Below are 20,742 nucleotides of genomic sequence, written 5' to 3'. Positions count from 1 at the left end.
TTGTTTATGGATGACACAACTGTCACCACGGTCTGGTCATTGTTAATACTGGTCCTTTATGGTAAGCTGACTGACTGCAGATGGTCATTAAATGTTTCCTGTACAAGTTATAATTCTTCCCAATCTACGTCTTGGCAAGAAAGCAAATTCGTTTTTGCAAGTTACTTAAAATTACTGTATATTTTCATGTCTCTGGTAAGCAGATCAGGAAAACATATCAATCCATTTTCCGTAATCCAATAATAGAAAGGAATAAGTTGCAGAATAATTTCCTGCTCTCCCAGATCATTGTTTTGCATCGATCTTTTCTCTTATGATCAAATCCACCTAAAGTTAGGTGGTGGCCCTGCACTGTCACAGCTAATGCTCCTCTGGAGTGTGCATATGCCAAGTGAGAGGGATGTCAGCAATAAATAGATTAAAGTGTGTAATGGCCCAATAACCACCCCTGCACTTCTCCACCATGCACGGTTGATTCACTTAAAAAAATGTCTGCAGCTGTTGGGGATGACCTAAGTTCAGATTTTCTGTTCAGTAAGAAACTGGAGGAGGTTGTGTTCGGGTCTAATTGTCTTTGTATAGAAAGAGAAATGGAAAAAACTGCGGAAAAAAATGTGAATTTAAAACTGTTTATAAAGTGCAAAAGTGCACATGAATGCAAAATGGGTGTCCTTTGTGTTTGTGTGCTCATCTGTGCCAAGGTGTATAAGTGTACCAACTGTGTGAGTGCGTGTGTGTGTTATAGGAAGCAGTCACAGTGCTGCTGACGGCTCCATAAAGGAGCCTTTGAATGGCTTGGCTCTGGTAAATTTGTAGCAGATGTGGGGGAAAGAATATCCACCCAGGTTGAGTGGCCCTTCACTGCGAAGGCGACAGGAGTCCAATCCAGGGTAGGCAGACGGACGGGAGACAGGAGCCAGGAGACACACACACACACACACATTCAAGCACACACAAACACACACTTGTTGGGTGAACTCCAATCAGCCAGGAGGGAACTCTGCACAGCACTAAACAGTAGACAGGACCGTTTCTTTGAACCACTCTGGCTCTTAAATTGAAAATAATTCTCACTCTTATTTCTAACAGAAAAAAAAACAAAAAATGGTTGAGTTCCTTCCTTGTATTGCTCTCTGGGCACGTTTTCCATTCGAGCGTACAAGTTAACTCCAGGTGCTTCGGGGATGGCCTCCACACACACTGGATCAAGCCTCCTTGTTCCCTCTGGACCCAGGGAGTCTAGAGCGCTCCGAGGCCAGGCTTTATGCCACCTTTCCTGGCTCTGACTGACGCCAGAGGACTGGTGGTGGGGGAGACTGGCGCCTCACCGCCAATTAACATCCTCTCACACTGAGAGCACGGCCAGGTAACACATGATAGGCCTGAGTCTTTCAAGCAAAGAGCTGGGCAGACAGTCAGGTGGGGTGACACTTATTAGCTTATCCATGTGCTGGACATCTGTCAGCGATACGACCCGAGGCAAGAGTTTCTTTCAATACGATGAGAGGCCCAGCATGTTTGAATAGATCCTACACAAATATATCATTTGACACATATAAGAATATCTGGTGATGCGGTGTGCAAAGAAATAGTCCCACGTAAACACCCTGTACAGCTTTTGGAGAAATGAATGGGAATAAATGGCTTCAGCCGTGCCTTTAAGTGCTGTAAAGGCAGCGTGGACGGTAAAATTACAGAGTCCGAAAACTCACGAATAAAGTAAAAAACAGAAACACGGTTTGCACAGAGGAATCCAAAACTGTTCCCTGCACCGTGTCAGCAAATCCAGCCCCGACTTTAATTAAAAGTAGTCTGGAACATTTATCACATGGGGGGACTGAAGCTCATTCACACAGTTTCTGCCTCCTACACAGCCAATTACAGCTGATAGACGGAAGGCTTAGCTTTATTACCTGCATTGCTATAAACACGGCGTATGTACAAGAAGCTTTTCTTTCTTTTTTTTTTCTGGTGATGAGGGATCCTATGTGCCAGCTCATAAATGAGGCCCCAGCACCGGAGGCAATCGGTAAACACAAAATGAGCTCAGTCTCTCGCCCCTAAACTGCTGTTACGACTGTGACCGCAGTGCTAAAGCTGTACCGTGTGATGAAGATGTCCCTTCAAAGCATAAAACTGCAAAAAAAGGAAAAAAATAAGAAAGAATATAGGAATGCTGGGAATTGCCCTGCAGTTTTCGTCCTCGGTCTGGATAAGAATGGTTCTTGTTCCCCCGTTAGCCGGTTGACAGAAGCGATCTTGCATGCAAGGGTGCTTCTGGAAAAGCAGACCCAGGAGAGTAAGCAGATTTCTCTGTAAGCAATACGCCCGTCTCGGTGTGTAAGGGCAATGGCCACTTTGTCTGTTACTCAGGCTGTTCCATCTGACTGCAAGTGAAAACAAACAGCAAGAGGGGAAATTTCACACCCTGGGCACCTCCTTAGCAGATAAATCCCCTACTCCTCTGCCCTTTCTCCCTGTCTTTGTATTTGTTTGTATTTGTTTGCATTTTCATTTTTCTGAAATCTGCTTGTGTTTTATTCAACAGGCCATAATGCTCTTCTCGTTTCATCCTACCTGCAGATGAACCTTGGGCGGGATAGAGAAAACTGTCGTGGTTGGCCGGCGGGCATCGCTTTCACTTTTAATTAAAGCTTCACACCCAAATAAATGTAGCAGAGTATCACACCCACTCATATCGCCCTGTGAAAAAAGTCCACCGGGGCCAGATGTTTGCCTTAGCGAGGATAAATATCTAAGTGGCAGCTTTCTCTGTAACGGAATCTGCTCCCTCTGTCGTTTTGTCGGATTAGCTGGGGTAAGGAAAACACGAGGATCGTGTTCCGAGCGTTTCCCAGTCGCTGGCTGCTCAGCATAAACACCAGGAGTGCTTGGCCTCCCTCATATCCGCCTCCTCAGCTCCTCCACCTCTCTCCTTGGCCCCTGGGGTTCTAGCGCGGGTTTGTTTTAGTAGTGTAGTCCCAGAAGAGTGTTTGGTTGTGTTGTGTGTCACACTGGGTGAGTGTTTGATTATGTTAAGCGTTACACAGTGTGAGTGTGCATGTGCAGAAAGGCGGGAGATGTTAATCCCTCTCTGCTTTGTCCTCTGTCTGTGCAAGACGCTTCACACTGGAACGTCGCAGGAATTCACGAAGCCGCCGCTCTGAGGGTCTCATAGTTGTGCGCAGATTAATAAGATGGCTACTTGGAAATGCACAGAAAGAAAGGAGGTATCAAGAACGCCTCAGTATGCTCATGCTAATCAAAGAGACTCATTTAGCAGCCATGCTTATACCATGAAGGGCAATTCCCATTAGACTAATTCCAAGAAAAGACACAAAATCAGTATTGAATTTCTAAAACCCAGAATTGTTTTGTTTTTACCTTGTGTTTCACGTTTAGTTTTACTTTGTGCATTTGTCTTGTTCCCGCCAGCTGGATCACCTGCCTGTGTTGTGCCACAAGTTTTTAGACTGAGTCACCGTCCAGGGCAGAGGTGACAAACATAAGGCCCTGGGGCCAGAATCGGCCCAGCAAAGACTCCAATAAGGACCACTGGACAGTATTGGGAAAACATTTTTGAAGTTTTAAAGCTGCTTTTCCTGCTGATAAAGACCTCCCTCACAGGCATTTATACTACAGCAAAGTAGTTTAATAATATAAAAACAAACGACATGACAAAAAAAATCATGCTTTTAATTGGCTAACACAGAAATTGTGGTTAAAAGTTCAAGTTTTAGAAATACGAAACAGTCCGGACAGTGAGCTACCAGAACCTTTTCTGCAATTGTACACATTTATCATGTAGAATAATTTAAATGTGATGGTGTAATTGTACCTCTTCATCTTATTTATTAAGATATCTCAGGGATTTAATGTGTAGTTAAACATCTTTACACTGACAATTGATGTAACAGTTTGACACCCGGGGCTTAAGTATAACTGGGAAATATGCTCTTTGTACAAGTGTATCCTTTTTATCAGTTAAGCAGCTAAAATGTCAGCATGTGATTAGGAGTGTAACATTTGAATTGGGAAACTCTCTCAGCCCAACTTGTAGTAGAAGAAGCTCTTTTAGCAGAGAAGTCCTCGGGCTGCAAAAAGGATGGAAAAAGGAACAACAACACAAAAAGGCCCGGATATTGACTGAAGATAGGAGTGGTGGATGATCATGGGATCCTTTCCATAGCAAAGACCTCTTCAGATATATAATACTTAAAATCAAATGAAGAATGCGCTTACTATGTGGCAGGGTGTTTTAAAGGGAAAACAAGAAAAACCAGCCATCAGCTGCAAGAACAGAAAAAAACAGATTAGGCTCTGCAAAAACATCTAAAACAGCAGACCGGCGCTGGAACTGCATTCTTTGGATATCTTAAAGAGAATGACGCATCCTCTGTAAAACACACTGGAGCCAGTGTGATGTATGGACACGCACAGCTTCCAGTGGTGCTGGGTCACTCGTGTTTATTAGTGATTTGACAGAAGACAGAAATGATGAGCTGTGATGTGTACGGAGCTTTACTTCCAGCTTGGATTCTGCCAAATGAGGGAATGTTGATTGGACTGTGCTTCAAAGTGCAGATAAATACTAGCCCAAAAGATACTCAGGAAGGAACCCGGGGGTTTTAGGCTTTAGGTAAAGAAGGAGGAACATTATGCAATGGCCCAATCAGATTTATCACAACATAACTGAGCTGAATTGCACTTGAAGACAGCAGAAGGAAAGACCTGGCAAGGCATCACAAAGAAGAAAAATCATTAGTTATTGAGATCCATAGGTGTCAGACTTCGGGCAGCCGGTTTTCACTTGACTCCCTGCAAATGGGACCTTATTAAAATACATTGTTTTGTCAGCTCCTTGAATTCACTTACATTCAATTACACTCTAAGTCATCATCATATAACTGCAACCTAAATATAACCTGTAAGTAATTTAAAGAAACAAAAGAAAAGTTTGTCCTAAGTTATCCACACACAGCTTTACTCGCGCTGGCTGTAACACATTAAAAAGTAATGCATTATAATCACATTTTTCTGTAACATCGGCAGTTTAAAGCTCCGCCTGGCTGTTGTTTTGAGATTGCCAGTCCCCCTGTGGTTCAGCTGATGCCTTGACTCGAGATTTTTGTACCTGTTTTTGCTGCTTTGGTTGACCTTTTACTGAACTGGGCTGGACTTCTGTGAGTCTGTTTTTCTGAAATTAGGCCTCACTCATTGTTTTTGCAACCTGGCGTCGTGCACACTTTGCATCTTTATTTTCGGGTCCTCCTTTGAACTTTTGAACTTCAAAAACTAAATGTGGTGTTATGTATTAATATACACAGCTGGAATTAGTGCTCAACAAATACACACAAACCATTTATTCTTTCTATTCCAAAAGCTTAAATATTATGATCAGAAATTTGTGATTAGTAGTCTGATGGTGTGAAGTGTGTTAAGCATGTGTTAAGAAATGAAACACAGAATATCACCAGCATTATTTAAGTCTGCATCTGAGGCCTCCGTGGATGATACATGTGCTGGTTTTTTAAATTAATTGCACACTTTTCTAATGAGTAAGCTTTCCTTCGCCATGTTTGGCTGTATTTTGGAAACCCAGCTGAAGCACCTGGCCCAGTTGGGTTCTGGTTTGGGGCTACAGACTGGCCCCACTAATAGGCACTTGAGCCCCCCCCCCGCCACATCCGCCTAGTACCATGTTCCACTTAATGAGGCTCTAGCCTAGGCTGTAAACAAGCCCAGATGCAACCCCAAAACACACACAGGAAATGTCTCATGACCATAACAACACAAGGATCCTGCCAGCTCATGCATGATGGGGTGTGAACAGGAAGGCTGATCTTTGCAGGTTTTCTCCCTCTCTCCTCCACAGGCAGTTATTATCCTGAGGGAAAAGGCCGCATGTGGTACTGCTGCTGTAGCCCTTGGTCTGCATGCCAAATCCTCACCAGCCGCCAAGATCATCACAGACCGTTGCCTCACTCCGTTTCCACAGCCTACAGTTACAGTATGTACACAAACCGCAGTTTATTCAGCACTGTGTTGGACCTGGCATGACAGCTTTAACACACCACAATAGGAACAATGTCTTATACAACAAGGTTTTTCTTTTACTTGTAGGGGGTTCAGACCTTGACAAAAGGTCCAGTGTTGGAGTGAGTGTGGCCCCAGCTGGTTCCTTTTACTCCGCAGACTGGCTAATGTACAGTGATCAGCCTGAGTCAACAGTGCTGGCTAGAAAGGGGCTTAATTGATGATAGGAAAGTTGTTTTTTGGATAAATGTGTTTGAACTGCCCCAAAATGTCCTATTCAATAAATTCTCCTTTTATTTACAGAATACAAATAATCCCGGGCAACCTGATACTTGCATAAAGTGCCGAACACGCAAGTTAATTAACACACTCATTCTTGCAAACAAAGAACAGAAGCCAGGCTAGAAAACTGTTCCCATTGGTGTTATATTGAGGACTCCCCCTACACCCTTCAACTTTCCACACACACCCACAATAACAGGCACCATTCACACAGCGCTGCTTTAATTAGCCAATTAAGTCTGGTGGAGTAAAATCACCCCTCTGTTTGATGTGCTCCACTTACTCAAGCTAATTTTAAAGTGATAATTCAACATTTGTTATGTAGCATCACTCTGAGCCTTGTTCCATCCACCTGCCAGTTAGCTTAGCTTAGCATAAAGACTGGAAACAGGTGACAAAGAAAACATTTAAATTTTGCTAATTAAGATTTTACATCAAATTTATATAATCTTTTTGTAAAAAATAGATGAACAGAACCTCTCTTGAAACTGCATCTTGTTTGGATAAGTTAAACCTCACTGTTTTGCCTTCTTTCCAATCTCTTTGCTAGGTAGCGGGTGGCTAGCTTTAGCGTCATGTTTAGCAAAAAGACAGAGTGGTACTAGTCTTTCTCTTACTTAAAACAAGAAACTATTGACTTACACTTTTTTGTGCGTGTAATTCTGTGAAATATTTGCTAATTACAAAGATAGCCAACAGTTAGCTTAGCTTTGCAAAAGACTAATGGTAAAATAGTTTCAGACTTTTGATTTTTTATGGAAATAAAATTTATAATAGCATGTTAATGACAGAGATTTAGAGGTACTGGCTTGCAGATTTTCTTATTTGTTCACACTTATTTCCAGTCTAACTATCAACTAAAGTGATGTGCAAAAGTCATAGGCCACCCCTCATTTCTGTATATTTTGCTTCTAAGCAGCCAGACTTGTAGTTTTTTTAAATGCTCTTCATCAATAATTCTTCAGGCTTTCTGAAGGTCTTTCAGGGTTTTTAGTTTGGGCACTGGATGCTTTCTCACCAAATTTCAGTCCACTACGTTTACCTTTTAGATGACGATTTTTATGTTTGCTTAATGCTGACCTATGAGTCATTCATTCATGAGTCAATATAAAAAGGAAACTAATTTGAACTATGAAGCAGTGTTGAGTCAACAGATCACAGACAACTTAGCTAATTTAAAATTGTATTACTGTACACATGATTTGGCCCCATTTTTTTGTTGTTTAATGTATGAAAGATAGAAGAAGAAGGGGTAGGCCTGAAAAACTATTTACACCAGATAAACAGTATCTAGAAGTCATGTCTTTAAGAAATGGGAAAAAATACAGGAAAGACTTGACACAGAACCTGAGAGATGCATCTGGCCCTTCAGTTGATTCACTGAAGCCTCATCAGAAATGGTCTCGGCGGAAAGCTGTCAAGAAGTTATTTTTAAGGAAGGGAAACAGGGAGAAAGACTGACACATACCAAATTACACAAGAACTGGACTGAAAATCAGTGACAACAGGTGTGATGGAGCGATTAATCCAAACTTAAAATTTTAGTTCAGTTTGTTGTCACGATGTATGGAGGAGGTCAAGTACAACAGTGAGTGTCTGTAGCCATTTATAAAACACAGTGGAGGCTTCTGATTTTTTGAGCTGCATTTCAGCCAGTGGTTTTGGGGATCTTGTCAAAATTGATGGAATTATGAACTCAGAAAACCACCTGGAAAGTGTCTGATTGGTAGCAGCTTTATTTCTAAACATGACAGTGCATTCTTGTCATACTTAAAGAAATTCCAAGAACTTGTACTTTTAAGGCTATGATTAACATATTTACACATATTGTATTTCTTTGTGTATTTGCACATTTGAATAAATCTCTGGACCCATTTCCCATTTTCTTGGCAAAATCTAAAGAAATGAGGGGTGTCTCAAGGACTTTTGCTAAGCTACTAGCTAGCAGCTTATTGTTTGAATACAGATATGACGATGGTACTAGTGCTCATCTCAGTTCTGCCAAGAGAGTCAATACACTGTAGAATGAAAATCTGGAAAATATTCAACAAAAACAGCAGGCTTGCAACTTTGCAAATAAGTAACTTTTCAGACTTTATGCTAAATCTGTAGAGGTAGCCTAGCAGTCCTCTCATCTCACTCCCTGCAAGGATGTAAATGTTTGAGATTAAGACTAACTCATTGTTTTGCATACAGTTTATTGGCCTTCTTTGTCATTGCAAAGGCTCACTGACTGAGAGCAGGCGTATGCGATTACAGACAGCATTAGAGCCATCAGTGCTGCAGTGCCAGTTTTTCAGAGCATTCATCATCTGAAAACTTCATGAATCAAAACAGTCAATATAAAACAGAACTAAGTCAAAAGAAATAGAGAGGAAAAATGGCAGACAAGAACAAACTTCAAAACTCCAAATCAAAGCGTGTGAAATGCAACGGAGAATAGCAGATCCTTACTGAGCCCGGGGCTGGGGTGGGAGGGGAGGATCAGTAGGTGGGGGTGGGGGGTGGTGTGCCTCCTTTTCTCAGAACACAGAGCCGAGGGGTGAGCCTTTGATGGCGGAGCGTGACATGAGCACATTTAGGATGGGGGTGCAGCAGCAGCAGCAGCAGCGCGACAGCAGACACACTTTGCCAGAAGACCGAGCTCCACATCTGAGCGGTTCTGATCCATTTTGGAACTCGCTGACAGAAAATCTGTGTCAACATTGTGACTTTCATCAACTGTCCTGCTTTGACTGACCCACTGGAGCTGTTCCACTTGTTTTGAAAAGCTAGACTTGAGAACTGAAGGCTGTTAAGTTTTCGCTTCCCGGCGTTAAGCAAGAGTGCCACAGATTCAAATGCTGAATGTAGCCCGCTGTTGTTGATCCTTTAGTTAGCGAGTCAATGGCACAAACAGTCCACAGGGGTTTAAAGATGTTCAGGAGGGCCAGAGCAGGTTTCAGGGCCGAGCTTAGACTCCCACATCCTGTCCATTTCCACTCCCTCCCTTTAGAGTGTTTCTAAAAGCAGTCCTTGCATGGGTTTGTGTTCTTTGTTGATGCTTTTTTTCACATTTTTTCCCGTCCTTTGTAACTCCTGCTCCCTCTCTTTTTCTCTGGGGAGAGACTCTTTGGTACAAGAGATTAGAGCGGGTGCTGCCTAGCAACTGAATAAAAATGGCAGCTACAAAAGGGGTGCTCTCACTCTCCAACGTCTGACCTACATAATCCCAAGCCTCTGATCGTGCAACATAACAACATGATGAAAGGCCTGCTGTGATTTAACCCTCAAACAAATACTTGCCATGGCTGACCCCCTTGCTCAAAGAGCCATCTCGCTTACTGCAGAACACCAAAGGGTGACTTCTGAAATCTTGACGGTGCCTAATTAGAAAGGAAGAAGAGGCTGCGAACGCTATTGGAAATGAGATGAATGTATTTGAGGAGATGGCAGCAGAGTGGCAAAGGAGATTAACAGTGATCACAGCAATGCTGTTGGCTTCAGAGAGCGAGAGCGAGCGGTGGAACCTCCCTCTGTTCACTGATTCATCTCTCCTTCAGCCACAGGCAGACGGAGCACAGGAATGAGTACAGAGGGATGAGAAAGCTTTACTTCTCCGTCTTCTGCTTATTGATCAAAGGACGTGAAAAAACAAAAAAATATATATTTAAAAAAAGATACAGCAAAAAGCTGGAAACTTTTTCTTCAAACTTTCACTTCCTGTAAAGTGCTCCTACTCCCATCCGTACCTCTTATGTTTTTATTTGTTCTGACCTACAGCGCTGTTTTCCCTGCACTTTTGACATCTTTAACTTAATTTGTCCCAAAGTAACTTTATAATTAGAACCATATCGTCTGGGTAATGCCACTTGCTCAAACCATCTTTTGTCTTTGGTGTCTTGAATATTTCAGATAAAGGTCCCGCTCTAGAGACCTGTGGCAAAACTGGCAGTTTTAGAAACCAGGAGATCGCGTACTGGTTCACTCTAGTAAAAGATCATAGGGTGAGTTAAAATCCACCTTTTCAGAACAGCAACACGTTTGAGAATAATGATTGTAGCTCTCACTAATTCTATAACTCTGAACATCACAAAGGACAAAGTGTGGATTTTACAAAACATTGTCATTTTTTCATCCCTGGACTTGGAACAACCCGAAGGGCCAATGTGGTCGGATTGGATATTGAGACTAGGGAAACAATGGACTTGTAGTCTTGTTGCATTTGAAATGATTGCTTCAAAGACGGGGACCAGATCTGCGATCACTCAGTTGTCCTCCTCGAAGCCATTTGGATGCATCAGGAAGATGATAAAAGATGAAGTCTGCGATCAGTTTGTGTTTGAATGGGGTCAAGTCGATAATAGCATGCAGTCTGTTTGTGATAATACAGCAGTGTGTCTGTAATAAATCATTGAAAATTGCAAATCTGATGTCTACATACATAGAAGATCCCATTAAACAGAAATTCACATGAACTACTTCAGTGTCCAACCAAAAACTTGCAGACCGGGAACAGACAATTCAGAAATCCTCCACAAATAACAACATAGTTGATGCAGGAATGGACTTAAACAGTAGTCTTGGTAACCTTGCTTTCCTATGGGAGTAAAACCAGAAAACAGCCAGTTGGCAACCAGTTGAACCGAGTTTCCTATTGCAAAGAGATGAGCTGCCATGGCACAGACTAACTCCAATTGATTCCAATGTGTTGCCAGTCTCTCTCAATTTATAATTTAGATATACTGTAGTTATCTGAGTGACTGCAGTCACTCCCGGATGGACTGTGATTGGCTGCAGAAGAGTTCTCTCCTAGAGGTTGTGGCTGTTCATTGGTTTCCAGGTGTCTGAAAGGTGCAGTCACTTCCTGTTTCTTGTGGTCTTTAGTGTCAGTGGATGATGCTAAAGAGTGAAGTAAGGGCATTATTAATTATGATTTCAATACAACAATAGTCACCCATTTTTACTTTTTTCCTTACTGTGAGCTTTCCTCACTCACTGCTCCTTAATATATTTAACTCCTCTTATATCTCGGAGCGAGTCGACACTCCTTGTTAATGTCCTGAAACAAAACTTTAGCTTCTTTCTTTAATTTTGCCATCTCAACAACGCCACAAACGTGTGCACCCGCTTGTAAGCCGTGCTGCAGATTGTTGCTGTGCCTGTGTGCTCTTCATTGAAGTTTTAAATGTTGATTTGAGTCCCTTTTGGACGATGTTTAATTCATAGTTCATTCTGATTTTAATTCAAAGGAACACTTCCTCCTGTTCATGTCTCTACCCTCGTTAGATGAAGATGAAAGGATGAAGACTGAAGGTATGTGTCCTTGAGCTCACATCAAGCACAGGTACAGCTGAGACTGCGATCCACAGAGTAATAAATATCAGGTCAGTGTGATATGGATATTTAATATCTGACTTGTTAAAACTGACCAAACCTTCTAGGTAATTGATAATATTTTAAATACAAACTGACTTTCTTTCCTTTACTGAAGTGAGGCAGGTGGACCTTTTTTCCCCAGACAGCAGCACTGAAAATATTGACGTGAATTTGGACGAGCAACAGCTGGATTTATCCTTAAAAATATTTCTCAAACAACACAGAGAGGTAACTGGAGATGGACTTTCAGTACCTGTATACAAACCTCCAACAGATGTATGTATGACACAGTAATTTTGAATTGTGAAAACACCTTTAAGCATTCCCTCTGTGCTACATTTGAGGTTCTTAAACAATAAGAAACCCTCTGCAAAACGTCTTTTCATCTCTCAGTCTGCCTGCTTTCATTAAACCGGCTGGAAAACTTCAGCCCCTCAATCTCTTCCTCTGCCACTTGACACTGAAATCCTCATTTTAGACAAAAAGTCACCATCAAACTTGCCTCAGAGGTCGCCGCGTGGGCTGTGATATCAGCATGCGCGCGCGGTCGCGTTGTGTGGTTTTTGTGCGTGTACTGGGCGTCTGATTGGAGTCCGGTTGCGAGGACTGGTGAGCTGTGTGAACTTTGGTGCTCTCTCACTGCCGCATTTTCATGGAAAGCATCTCTTTGGGGGCCTGCAGGTTTTCAATGCGCTCATTTACACATCAAAACAGCACAGGAAAGGGATAGTGCTCAAGGGGGGTGAGGGGCTGCAGAAGGGAGGGAGGGCAGGGTAATGAAGGATGCTTTATTTTCTCTTTTTACCCTCAGGGTTGGGCAGGGGTTTTAAGTCTATGAGGGAGGCGTACTGATGCCATAATGATCGCCTTTAATCAGACCCATGACCAGATGGAGGGATTTCTCCTCAGCAGACAAAAACACAGTGTCAGCAGCTAAAGCGGGATAACCGCTGAGGTGTTTTTACGCCTTTTAGTCGAAAATAAATCGTACAAATCCCGGATAAACAGAATCAATAAATACTCTGTAAAGCTCCCAGCGCACACAATGAAATTTCCCTGAGAAACCTATAAGGGAAAAGTGTTGCCTTTTCTGGGAGTAGCCTCAATCTTGGCCCAGACAAACTTGGTGCTCAGTGCGACTGACTCTGACACTATTTAACCTCCTGAGCCAGAGGAGAAGAAAAACAGCGCCGAGCCTCAGCCAAACTAAATCTTTCGAGCGAGACCGGGCTTACTTACTCCTGAAATTGGACATTACTGGAGATGGGGTGGGGTCTTCTTCAAAACAAGCCTGCTGCTGATTGGCTGGCGCTCCTCCAGCCCTACAGACCTCAGGTGTGTGCGCGTTTGTATGCGTGTGTGTGAAGGCAAGGTGTTCCCGGCAGCCACATATCTGGCGCCAAAAGAACCACAGCTCAAACAAACTCTGTTTTTGGAATGAACCTTTCTTTCGTTCGTGCCTCTATCTGAAGCGCTGTGCTGTGTGATTCCTTTCCTCTGTGAAAGAAAAGAGGCTAAAAATAGCTCTCAGTGACCTGGAAATGCAGCAATAGACTTCATACTTGTGGAAAAGAAACACATTAAAGACATCCTGTCGCTGTTGCTGACCCCACTTTTTTATTTTAAAAAAAGAGGCTTTTTATTCAGCACTACGTGGAAAAATATATTTTAAAAAAAGCTAAGAGGGGCTTAACCCTCTGCAGCTCCTATCTAATCAGAGCAGCTCAGCGCAGGTGGGACAAGCTGGTTTGTGTCTCACACGGCAAGTGTTTGGCCTCTCTGGGTCATGTCACTGGAGTGTGAACCAGGGAGGAAGCACGCGCCCCCGTTCAGTCGCTCGTGAACTGGAACATGTGGCCTAAAAACACCAACAGCCGAGCCTCTGGCCGCAAGGGCTCGCCAAGCAAAACAGCTCTTTTTAATAGTTAAATGTGATCCACACAGTGTCAGAATCCAGGACTCGCAGCGCTCGCCTGCCAAAACCGTGGACAACGTCTACAATGGCTGAGCAATGAAAACAAAAGAGGGGAGGGTACTGGTAGTTAACCCACATCTTCTTCCAACGAAGGAAGGAATAAGTAATTTAAGTTAACTCATGCGTTGCACAAATCCACTACAACACCACCACGCCGAGTGGAAATGTGGTTAATTTACTGCAGAGACGCAACGTGCCTTTGATTTTAAAAATGCTGTGCGTGTCATAACTGAACGGTGGAACAAGCTGTATTACATCCTTAATAACTCGGCTGAAATGCAAGCGGTGGAGAAAAAAAAATGAAAACGACACAACTTTTAGATGTCTGGAGATGGTCAGCGAGCTCACCCCTGCTTCACCCAGCTCACATCCCGGTAACGTTCCTGGTCATCCCACTTTTACCAAACTATCACTCCCACAAGCTGCTCCTGCTGCTGCTGGTGATTGTGGTGACACAGTTACACACAAACATAATAAACTCCACCGCTGTCAAACACTAATTTCCACACAACTTGCTGTGTGTGTGTGTGGCTGCAGTTTATGTTGGCGCTTACACAGTTAAAGTCCAGTAATGTAAAAGCTATTTATTTTCACTTTTTTATGGACCGTGTGAGGAGATGGTAGCGCTCATGCACAGTTAAAATCAGGTTTATTACTGAAAAGTTAGCTGCAGAGGACCAACTTAGAGTATTTGTTCAATAAAAAATAATGCTATGCATACCTTCTCTCTGAATCAGCCAGCGATCATTTATACCTCGTGTCAGTTTCTGAGGGCACGTTGTTGCTTTAGCCAAACAAAATGCACTGCTTAGCGGAATTCCTTAATTCATATCACAAGCGCAGGCTCCAAGAGACACAAGCCGCATATAAACTCGAATATTAAGTTAATAATCCATCTACTCGATGAGCAACCACAGTTTTGGCCGCGTGCGCTAAGCTTCAATCTGTCAGTGAAACCATGCAATAAGGCTGAAATCCACTTCAGGTCTGTCCTCTCACATCAAAGTGCCGAGTGTTTGCATGGGGATCAAATAGAGCAGCGAGAGGGCAACAACAGCGATTCGGCGGAAGGATTAAAACAGCCATTAATTAAATATATTCCTCTGATGATGCAAACATTAATACTTGCCACGGTTTGTCACTCTATTCATCAGCAATTCTCTTTGAGGATTATTGTCGGGGACGCCTCTGGGATGTAGCCTGCGCTTTGGAAGACAACACACGCGGCAGCAGTCCTGCTGTAAAAAAAAAAATCCCTGAAGAAGAAAAGCTACGAAATCTATTCAAACAATCATTTGTGGCCACAAAAACTTAATAAAGGTTGCTGAAACTGTTAAACGGTCATCAAAACAACAAGAAGGCAAGAAAGTTGAGGATGAGTTCCACAAATTTATTATCCTTCAAAAGGCCAGAACCAGAGGTCTTAGAAAAGGCACTTGATTTCCCACGACCTTTTTAATAAATGTATCTAAACAACAAATCCTGTAAGAGCCAAGGTGAACTTTAAATTAAATATATTGACAATAAATAACACATTTATACACATTTATACAGTTAATCATGCCACTTTCAGGGAGGAGAATACGCTAATATTTCCCGACATACCTCCCCTACGAGTCTCTTTTTTCCCTCTCTTTGCAACACCGGGCATGTCTACTGCACAGAACACTATGAACAGGAAACATATGGATAGCAATACTGAACATTTTTCCCTTTATGCACTGAATACTGTTTATAGTTTCTCATGGTGTAGCTTCGTGTCCCTTGGCAGCAGCACAGAAGTAAGTGACAGTTCAATTCAATGCCTCATCTTCATATTAAGTCTTTTAGCAGCTCCTTACACAGGGCAAAGGTGTGTGAGTGTGTGTGCGTCTGTGTGTGTGCTCAATCTCAGACGTGAGTGGGGTTGTCTGAGTGCAGGTCAGTCTTGGCCATGTGCAGAACCACAGCAGGAGATTTGTAGTGGCAGTGTGTGCTGCCGCAGCTGACACCGCTGCAGGGTTTCCTACTACTAGTCCTGTCTGCCAGCTTCCTGCTGCACAGGCCCTGCCAGGTCTGCAGGGTCTTGGAGCTCCAAACCCACACCCCGCTGGTGATACCGACCACCAGCGACATGAAGATCTTCAGCATGAACACGGCCACTGTGGGCACGGACGTCTGAAGTGAGCAATCGCTGCCGGGTCCGTTGAAAGATCCGCACTTCATCTGCAGCCCCCTCAGCTTCCAGTAGTCCATGTTGAGCCTCTCGTAGAAGTAGCAGACTATGACGCAGGTGGCCGGCACGGTGTAGAGGATGGAGTAGATGCCGATTTTCACCATGAGCTTCTCCAGCTTCTCCGTGTTGGTGCCCTCGGTTTTCATCACTTTCCGGATGTGGAAGAGCGCCACGAAGCCCGTGAGAATAAAGGAGGTGCCGATGATGAGGTAACATGACAGAGGGATCAGGACGAAGCCCGTGAGGGCGCCTGAGTCCATGCTTCCTACGTAGCACAGCCCCGTCAGCTCGTCTCCAGCCACCTTCCTCATAGTGAGGATGACGATAGTTTTGAGAGCAGGGATGCCCCAAGCAGCCATGTGGAAGTAGTTGCTGTGAGCTTCGATAGCCTCGTGGCCCCACTTCTTCCCTGCAGCCAGGAACCAGGTGAGGGTGAGGATGACCCACCAGATAGATGAGGCCATGCCAAAGTAGTAGAGGATGAGGAAGACGATGGTGCAGCCGGTGGACTCCAGCCCCTCTTGGATGATGTACAGCTCGCCGTGCTCGCGGTCGCAGGCGATGTTCTCGGGCCCAGCCACTGAGCGGATGATGAAGGCCACGGAGTAGACGTTGTAACACATGGAGAGGAAGATAATGGGTCGCTCTGGGTACTGGAAGCGGTGAGGCTCCAGGAGGAAGGTCAGGACGGTGAAAGCGGTGGAGACAAAACACAGGATGGACCACACAGTCATCCAAATGAAAGCAAAGTCTTTGTCCTGCCTAGACCAGAAGACATCCACAGCAGGGGAACAGCGTGGAGCGCAAGACTGGCTCTTCTCCACAAACTGGAACTTGTCTGGGTTCTCGCAGGAACCCACGCTGCCCGGAGAGCGGTTGTTGCCCGTGCCCGGCTGCCTGGGGCGAGGGGGCACTGGAAGCATGCCCTCCCCTTTCTTCCCCTCCATCCTGGTTTCGTTCTCTGGGGCTTCCATGCACAGAGCGTTGGGGTCATTCCTGGTAGGCAGCTTTTCGCAATTAAGTGACTCCGGCCAGGTGTAGCTGAACTTCTTCATGACTGGAGCACACTTCTCCTTGGCCTGCTCGCACATGGGTCTGCATGCGGGGATGGAGGTGGACACTTTGTCCGTGCACATGGGGGCGAAGAGGGAGCAGAGGAAGAAGCGGAGGTGCACATGGCAGCCGTAATGCACCAGGGGGGCAAACTCTTGCAGTTTGATGGCAGCCTCCTTCTGGTCGTCGTGGGCCATGAAGTTGGGCATCCGGGTCAGGTTGTAGCCGATCCCCTGGCACATGGGGATCGTGATGAGCTCGCACTTGGCCGGTCTGCCACGCTCCAGGTCGTAGGAGCCAATCTCAAAGCTGGAACCCGAAATCACCAGCAGACACCACAAAAAAATCACCACCTTCAGCGGACAGCCGTCCATACTCATCGTTTCGGCCAAAAAGAAAAGAAAAAGAAAAAAAGGGGTCTCTGTCTTTCAGAAGACACACGGGGTCTGGTAGAGAGGATCCCCGCTATTTCCCCATGTCGAGGGCAGGTCGAAATTCAGCCAGCTCTCCGTTAGAAAACCTCCCCAGCTGCACTCGGAGCGGCTCGCTGTTATTATTTAGTCCTGAATTAAAGCGGTTACTCCCACAGTCTGCCGAGATAAAGGTCCGTGACTAAAACGTGACAGTCGGAAACTTCGATACACGATTGAGAAACGAAAACAAAAACAAAAATCGTAAAATCAAACGCCGGGGAGCTGAGCGTAAATCCTCAAAGTGGACCGAGCGAAGAGAAAAAGAGAGGCAGCGATCACAGCGGCTGTTTGAGCTGCTGTGAGGCTGTTTGTCGGCTCCAGCTCTTCCTCCTCCGCTTTCAGGCTCGACACTGAAGTTTGAAAGCCGCTCAGTGGGACTTCACTGAGGGAGAGACGGAGAAGAGGAGGAGGAGGAGGGTGGGCGCTCCGTGACGCTCACATTTCAGCCCGAGCACTACACAAGGAAAATTATCAGACAGATGCTGGAGGATGGTCAAATAGCTCTGACATTTCTGCCCTGAATAGTATGCCTACCCTTTCAGGCGCTTTGCCTGGAGGGAGGGGGAAAGCTGCAATGCCACGACGAATATAGTCGTTTGCACACTCGAGTAAAAAAAAAAAAAAATTATCGATGTGACAGAAAAGCTGCTGCACTTATTTGGCAACTTTTCACATAAAACACGACGTAGGGCAGCAGTTAAAAGGCAATAAAAATTCTCACTCAGATACAACTATAATAATAAAAACTTACATGCAGGGATTCATCTCTGCATATCAACAGCGACTTTTCAATTTCAGTAAGTAATGAGGATACCGTGGATTTCTTTTTTACAGCAGGCTATTCTACACGTTTGCAGTGTTAAAATACATAAAAGGTATTCATACATTTGGTTATTCATTAGTAAAGTGCAGAGGCCCCCTTACCTGGGACTAGAAGTGCTGCTGTGTTGCCCAGCTTGTAGAATAATTAAATGCAGCATTTAACATATTTAATATAACAGGAAAGTGGGTCACAGAGCAGATAGTTCTGTGCCATTCTGCAAATTTTGGTGTTGATCGATACCAAATTAATACAGGGTCAATATTTCGCAGAGCAGTATCGATACTTTTTACATAGGCAGCTTGTGTAGGGGAAGAGCAGCGCGTCATGACCATGAGATCAATTTGAAAATTCTGATCATATTTTAATAATCACCAAATCACACCTTTCAGCTTTTCATGTATTTTGAAACCTTTTTGGAGACCCTGAATGTAAACACAAAAAAGTTAAGACATTTTTCATAGCGCATGTTTGGGGTATATTTTTTCACTCCCAAAAATATAATTAACTCAACAAAAATCATTGGCCTAAATACTGAGGATCAGATGGTATGATACTAGTGATATTTGGATAGATCCGCCCAGCTTTGGTACCAGGTTTAGACAAAGGAAGCTTCAGGATTTGGCAAAAGCTAAGGTCTGTCTTTTCTAGAAGTATCACATTTACAGCAGATACTTTCAAGCAGTTGGTTAACATTAAATATTAGTTACAAACTAGCATTCCAATGAGGACGTGAAGTCATATAAAATGCAGACCATACAGTCGGATATGAAAACAAGGGGAGCTGGAATGGTGGTTATGTGTTAATAAGTAATTTTGAGGACTCCATAAAAATGACATATGTGAGGCAGGAACGTTCCCCCTCTGGATCCCTAATAAGGAACCTGCTACTACTGCTCCTTAGAGTTTATTTTTCTCCAGCGGAGTTGTAGAAAATAACCCGCTCCTATGGTAAAGTGATAGTCCCAGTGGCGTTTCACTGTTGCTGACTCACAAATTACTCTGTCACCATTTCTGCTAATGTGTTCATGCAATATAATGTGAAACTTTATTAAGCTCTGCGGGCCAGTTTCTATAAAAGCAAAGCAGTTCTGCAGCTGTTTTTTTTTCCCTTTGTTTTTGCTGCCTTGCTAAAAGATACTTCAGAAGAGGCAGGTGCTTGTATGCAGACCAGTTGAAGGACCTAAAAACGCAAGACCCATGCATACCCAGAATACATAAACAGGATGATTTCACGGGCATGATGAGACGAGACAAAGCGGTGCACAGAATCAGGCATAACAGGCAATAAACGAATGCAGTGGTGGTCGTGCAGAGCAGGCTATTGTTTCCATCTAGTGGCTGAATGGGAAGAGCCTGCAGCTCCACAGCTGTCGCTCTGAGCATTTGATCTTTTCTCAAACAGGGCTGGAACTCAAGGATTTTGGCCCCTCGCCCTGCGGGACTGAATGGGTTGTCAACTGCATACTGTCTCTATTAGCCCCTGTGTTAAAAGTCTGTCTGCTGCAGCGAGATGCGTACATGCCTCGTCCTTCCCCTTTCTGAAGGGTTAACATTCAGGGCACTGCACAGCAGGTTAAATACATTGAAAAATTAGAAAGATGCCGTGGAAGTTCATGGAGCGTTCTTATTTGCTTCAATAGGGCTGATAAGAGTTATATGAAATACCACTCCCATATCGAATGTTAAATAAAGGGTTACCAGTAGCAGCAGCAGCTGGTAGCTTAGCAGCATGATAAAATAAAAAACTTTTTTTGCTTGAGCTATATAAAAACTGAAAAGCAAACCACGCTTGGTTAGGCCAAAACAAAATCTGCAGCTGCTAGCTTTACTTAAAACTCATATGTGCAGCTCGAGTTCAGTAGTTAAAATGTTTTAAAATCATAACCAAGAGGCAAACTTATAGGCTGAAAAATGAAGACAACCCAGAAGCACCAAAAATGCCATTTATTCAAAATGTGTACAGTGCAACCCTCACAGTTTACTAATGCAGGACTCTCTCATGTGAACATGGTTACTTCCAGCCATCGTTTACAAGCTGAGCTTTAGCCACTGCAGATCAGAAGGATATAATCTTTGATGTAAACAGTAAACCAGAATGTCATTGAGTTAGCAGCTCATCCAGCCCACGATCCTTCACAGTTCACCTGCCAGGGACTACAAATGAAAATTAGCTTGTGGGTCTAAATCTGGCATTGTTACACGATGTATTAAAGTGCTCATGTGAATTAATATGCATCGTCCCTTTCAGATAAACATAAATATAAACACAAGGTACTGTATTTCATGAGATGCAGGAAGAAAGTGATGTTTTCTTGTCATTGGGTGGCTGTATTGGACAGAATAATTAGACTTAAACTCCTTTGAGAAGTTGAGGAGACACACAAAAAAAGTCATATCTAAGACAGAATAACCTCATTTACTACCAAATCATAGTGTCTGAGTTCAAGCGTATTTAGGAATATTTATATTATTATATATTTCCACAGTGGCCATAAATCATCTGCTATAATTAACTTTAACCTGTAGT

The 20,742-nt window shown here is 43.7% G+C and overlaps 1 protein-coding gene across 1 annotated transcript; it reads right to left on the bottom strand.

Moving 5' to 3' along the window:
- Positions 1–15,087: 15,087 nt before the first annotated feature.
- On the bottom strand, positions 15,088–17,912 carry fzd9b (frizzled class receptor 9b). The gene has a single exon (XM_085130579.1). It carries the CDS (start codon positions 17,297–17,299, stop codon positions 15,542–15,544), a length of 1,758 nt encoding a protein of 585 aa, XP_084986705.1. The 5' UTR covers positions 17,300–17,912; the 3' UTR covers positions 15,088–15,541.
- Between the last annotated feature and the right edge of the window lie 2,830 nt (positions 17,913–20,742).

The sequence above is a fragment of the Neolamprologus multifasciatus genome, chromosome 14, assembly GCF_963576455.1.
Source record: "Neolamprologus multifasciatus chromosome 14, fNeoMul1.2, whole genome shotgun sequence".
Lineage (NCBI taxonomy): Eukaryota > Metazoa > Chordata > Actinopteri > Cichliformes > Cichlidae > Neolamprologus > Neolamprologus multifasciatus.
The sequence above is the reverse complement of the archived record's forward strand: the minus strand, read 5'-3'. Positions and strand labels throughout refer to the sequence as shown.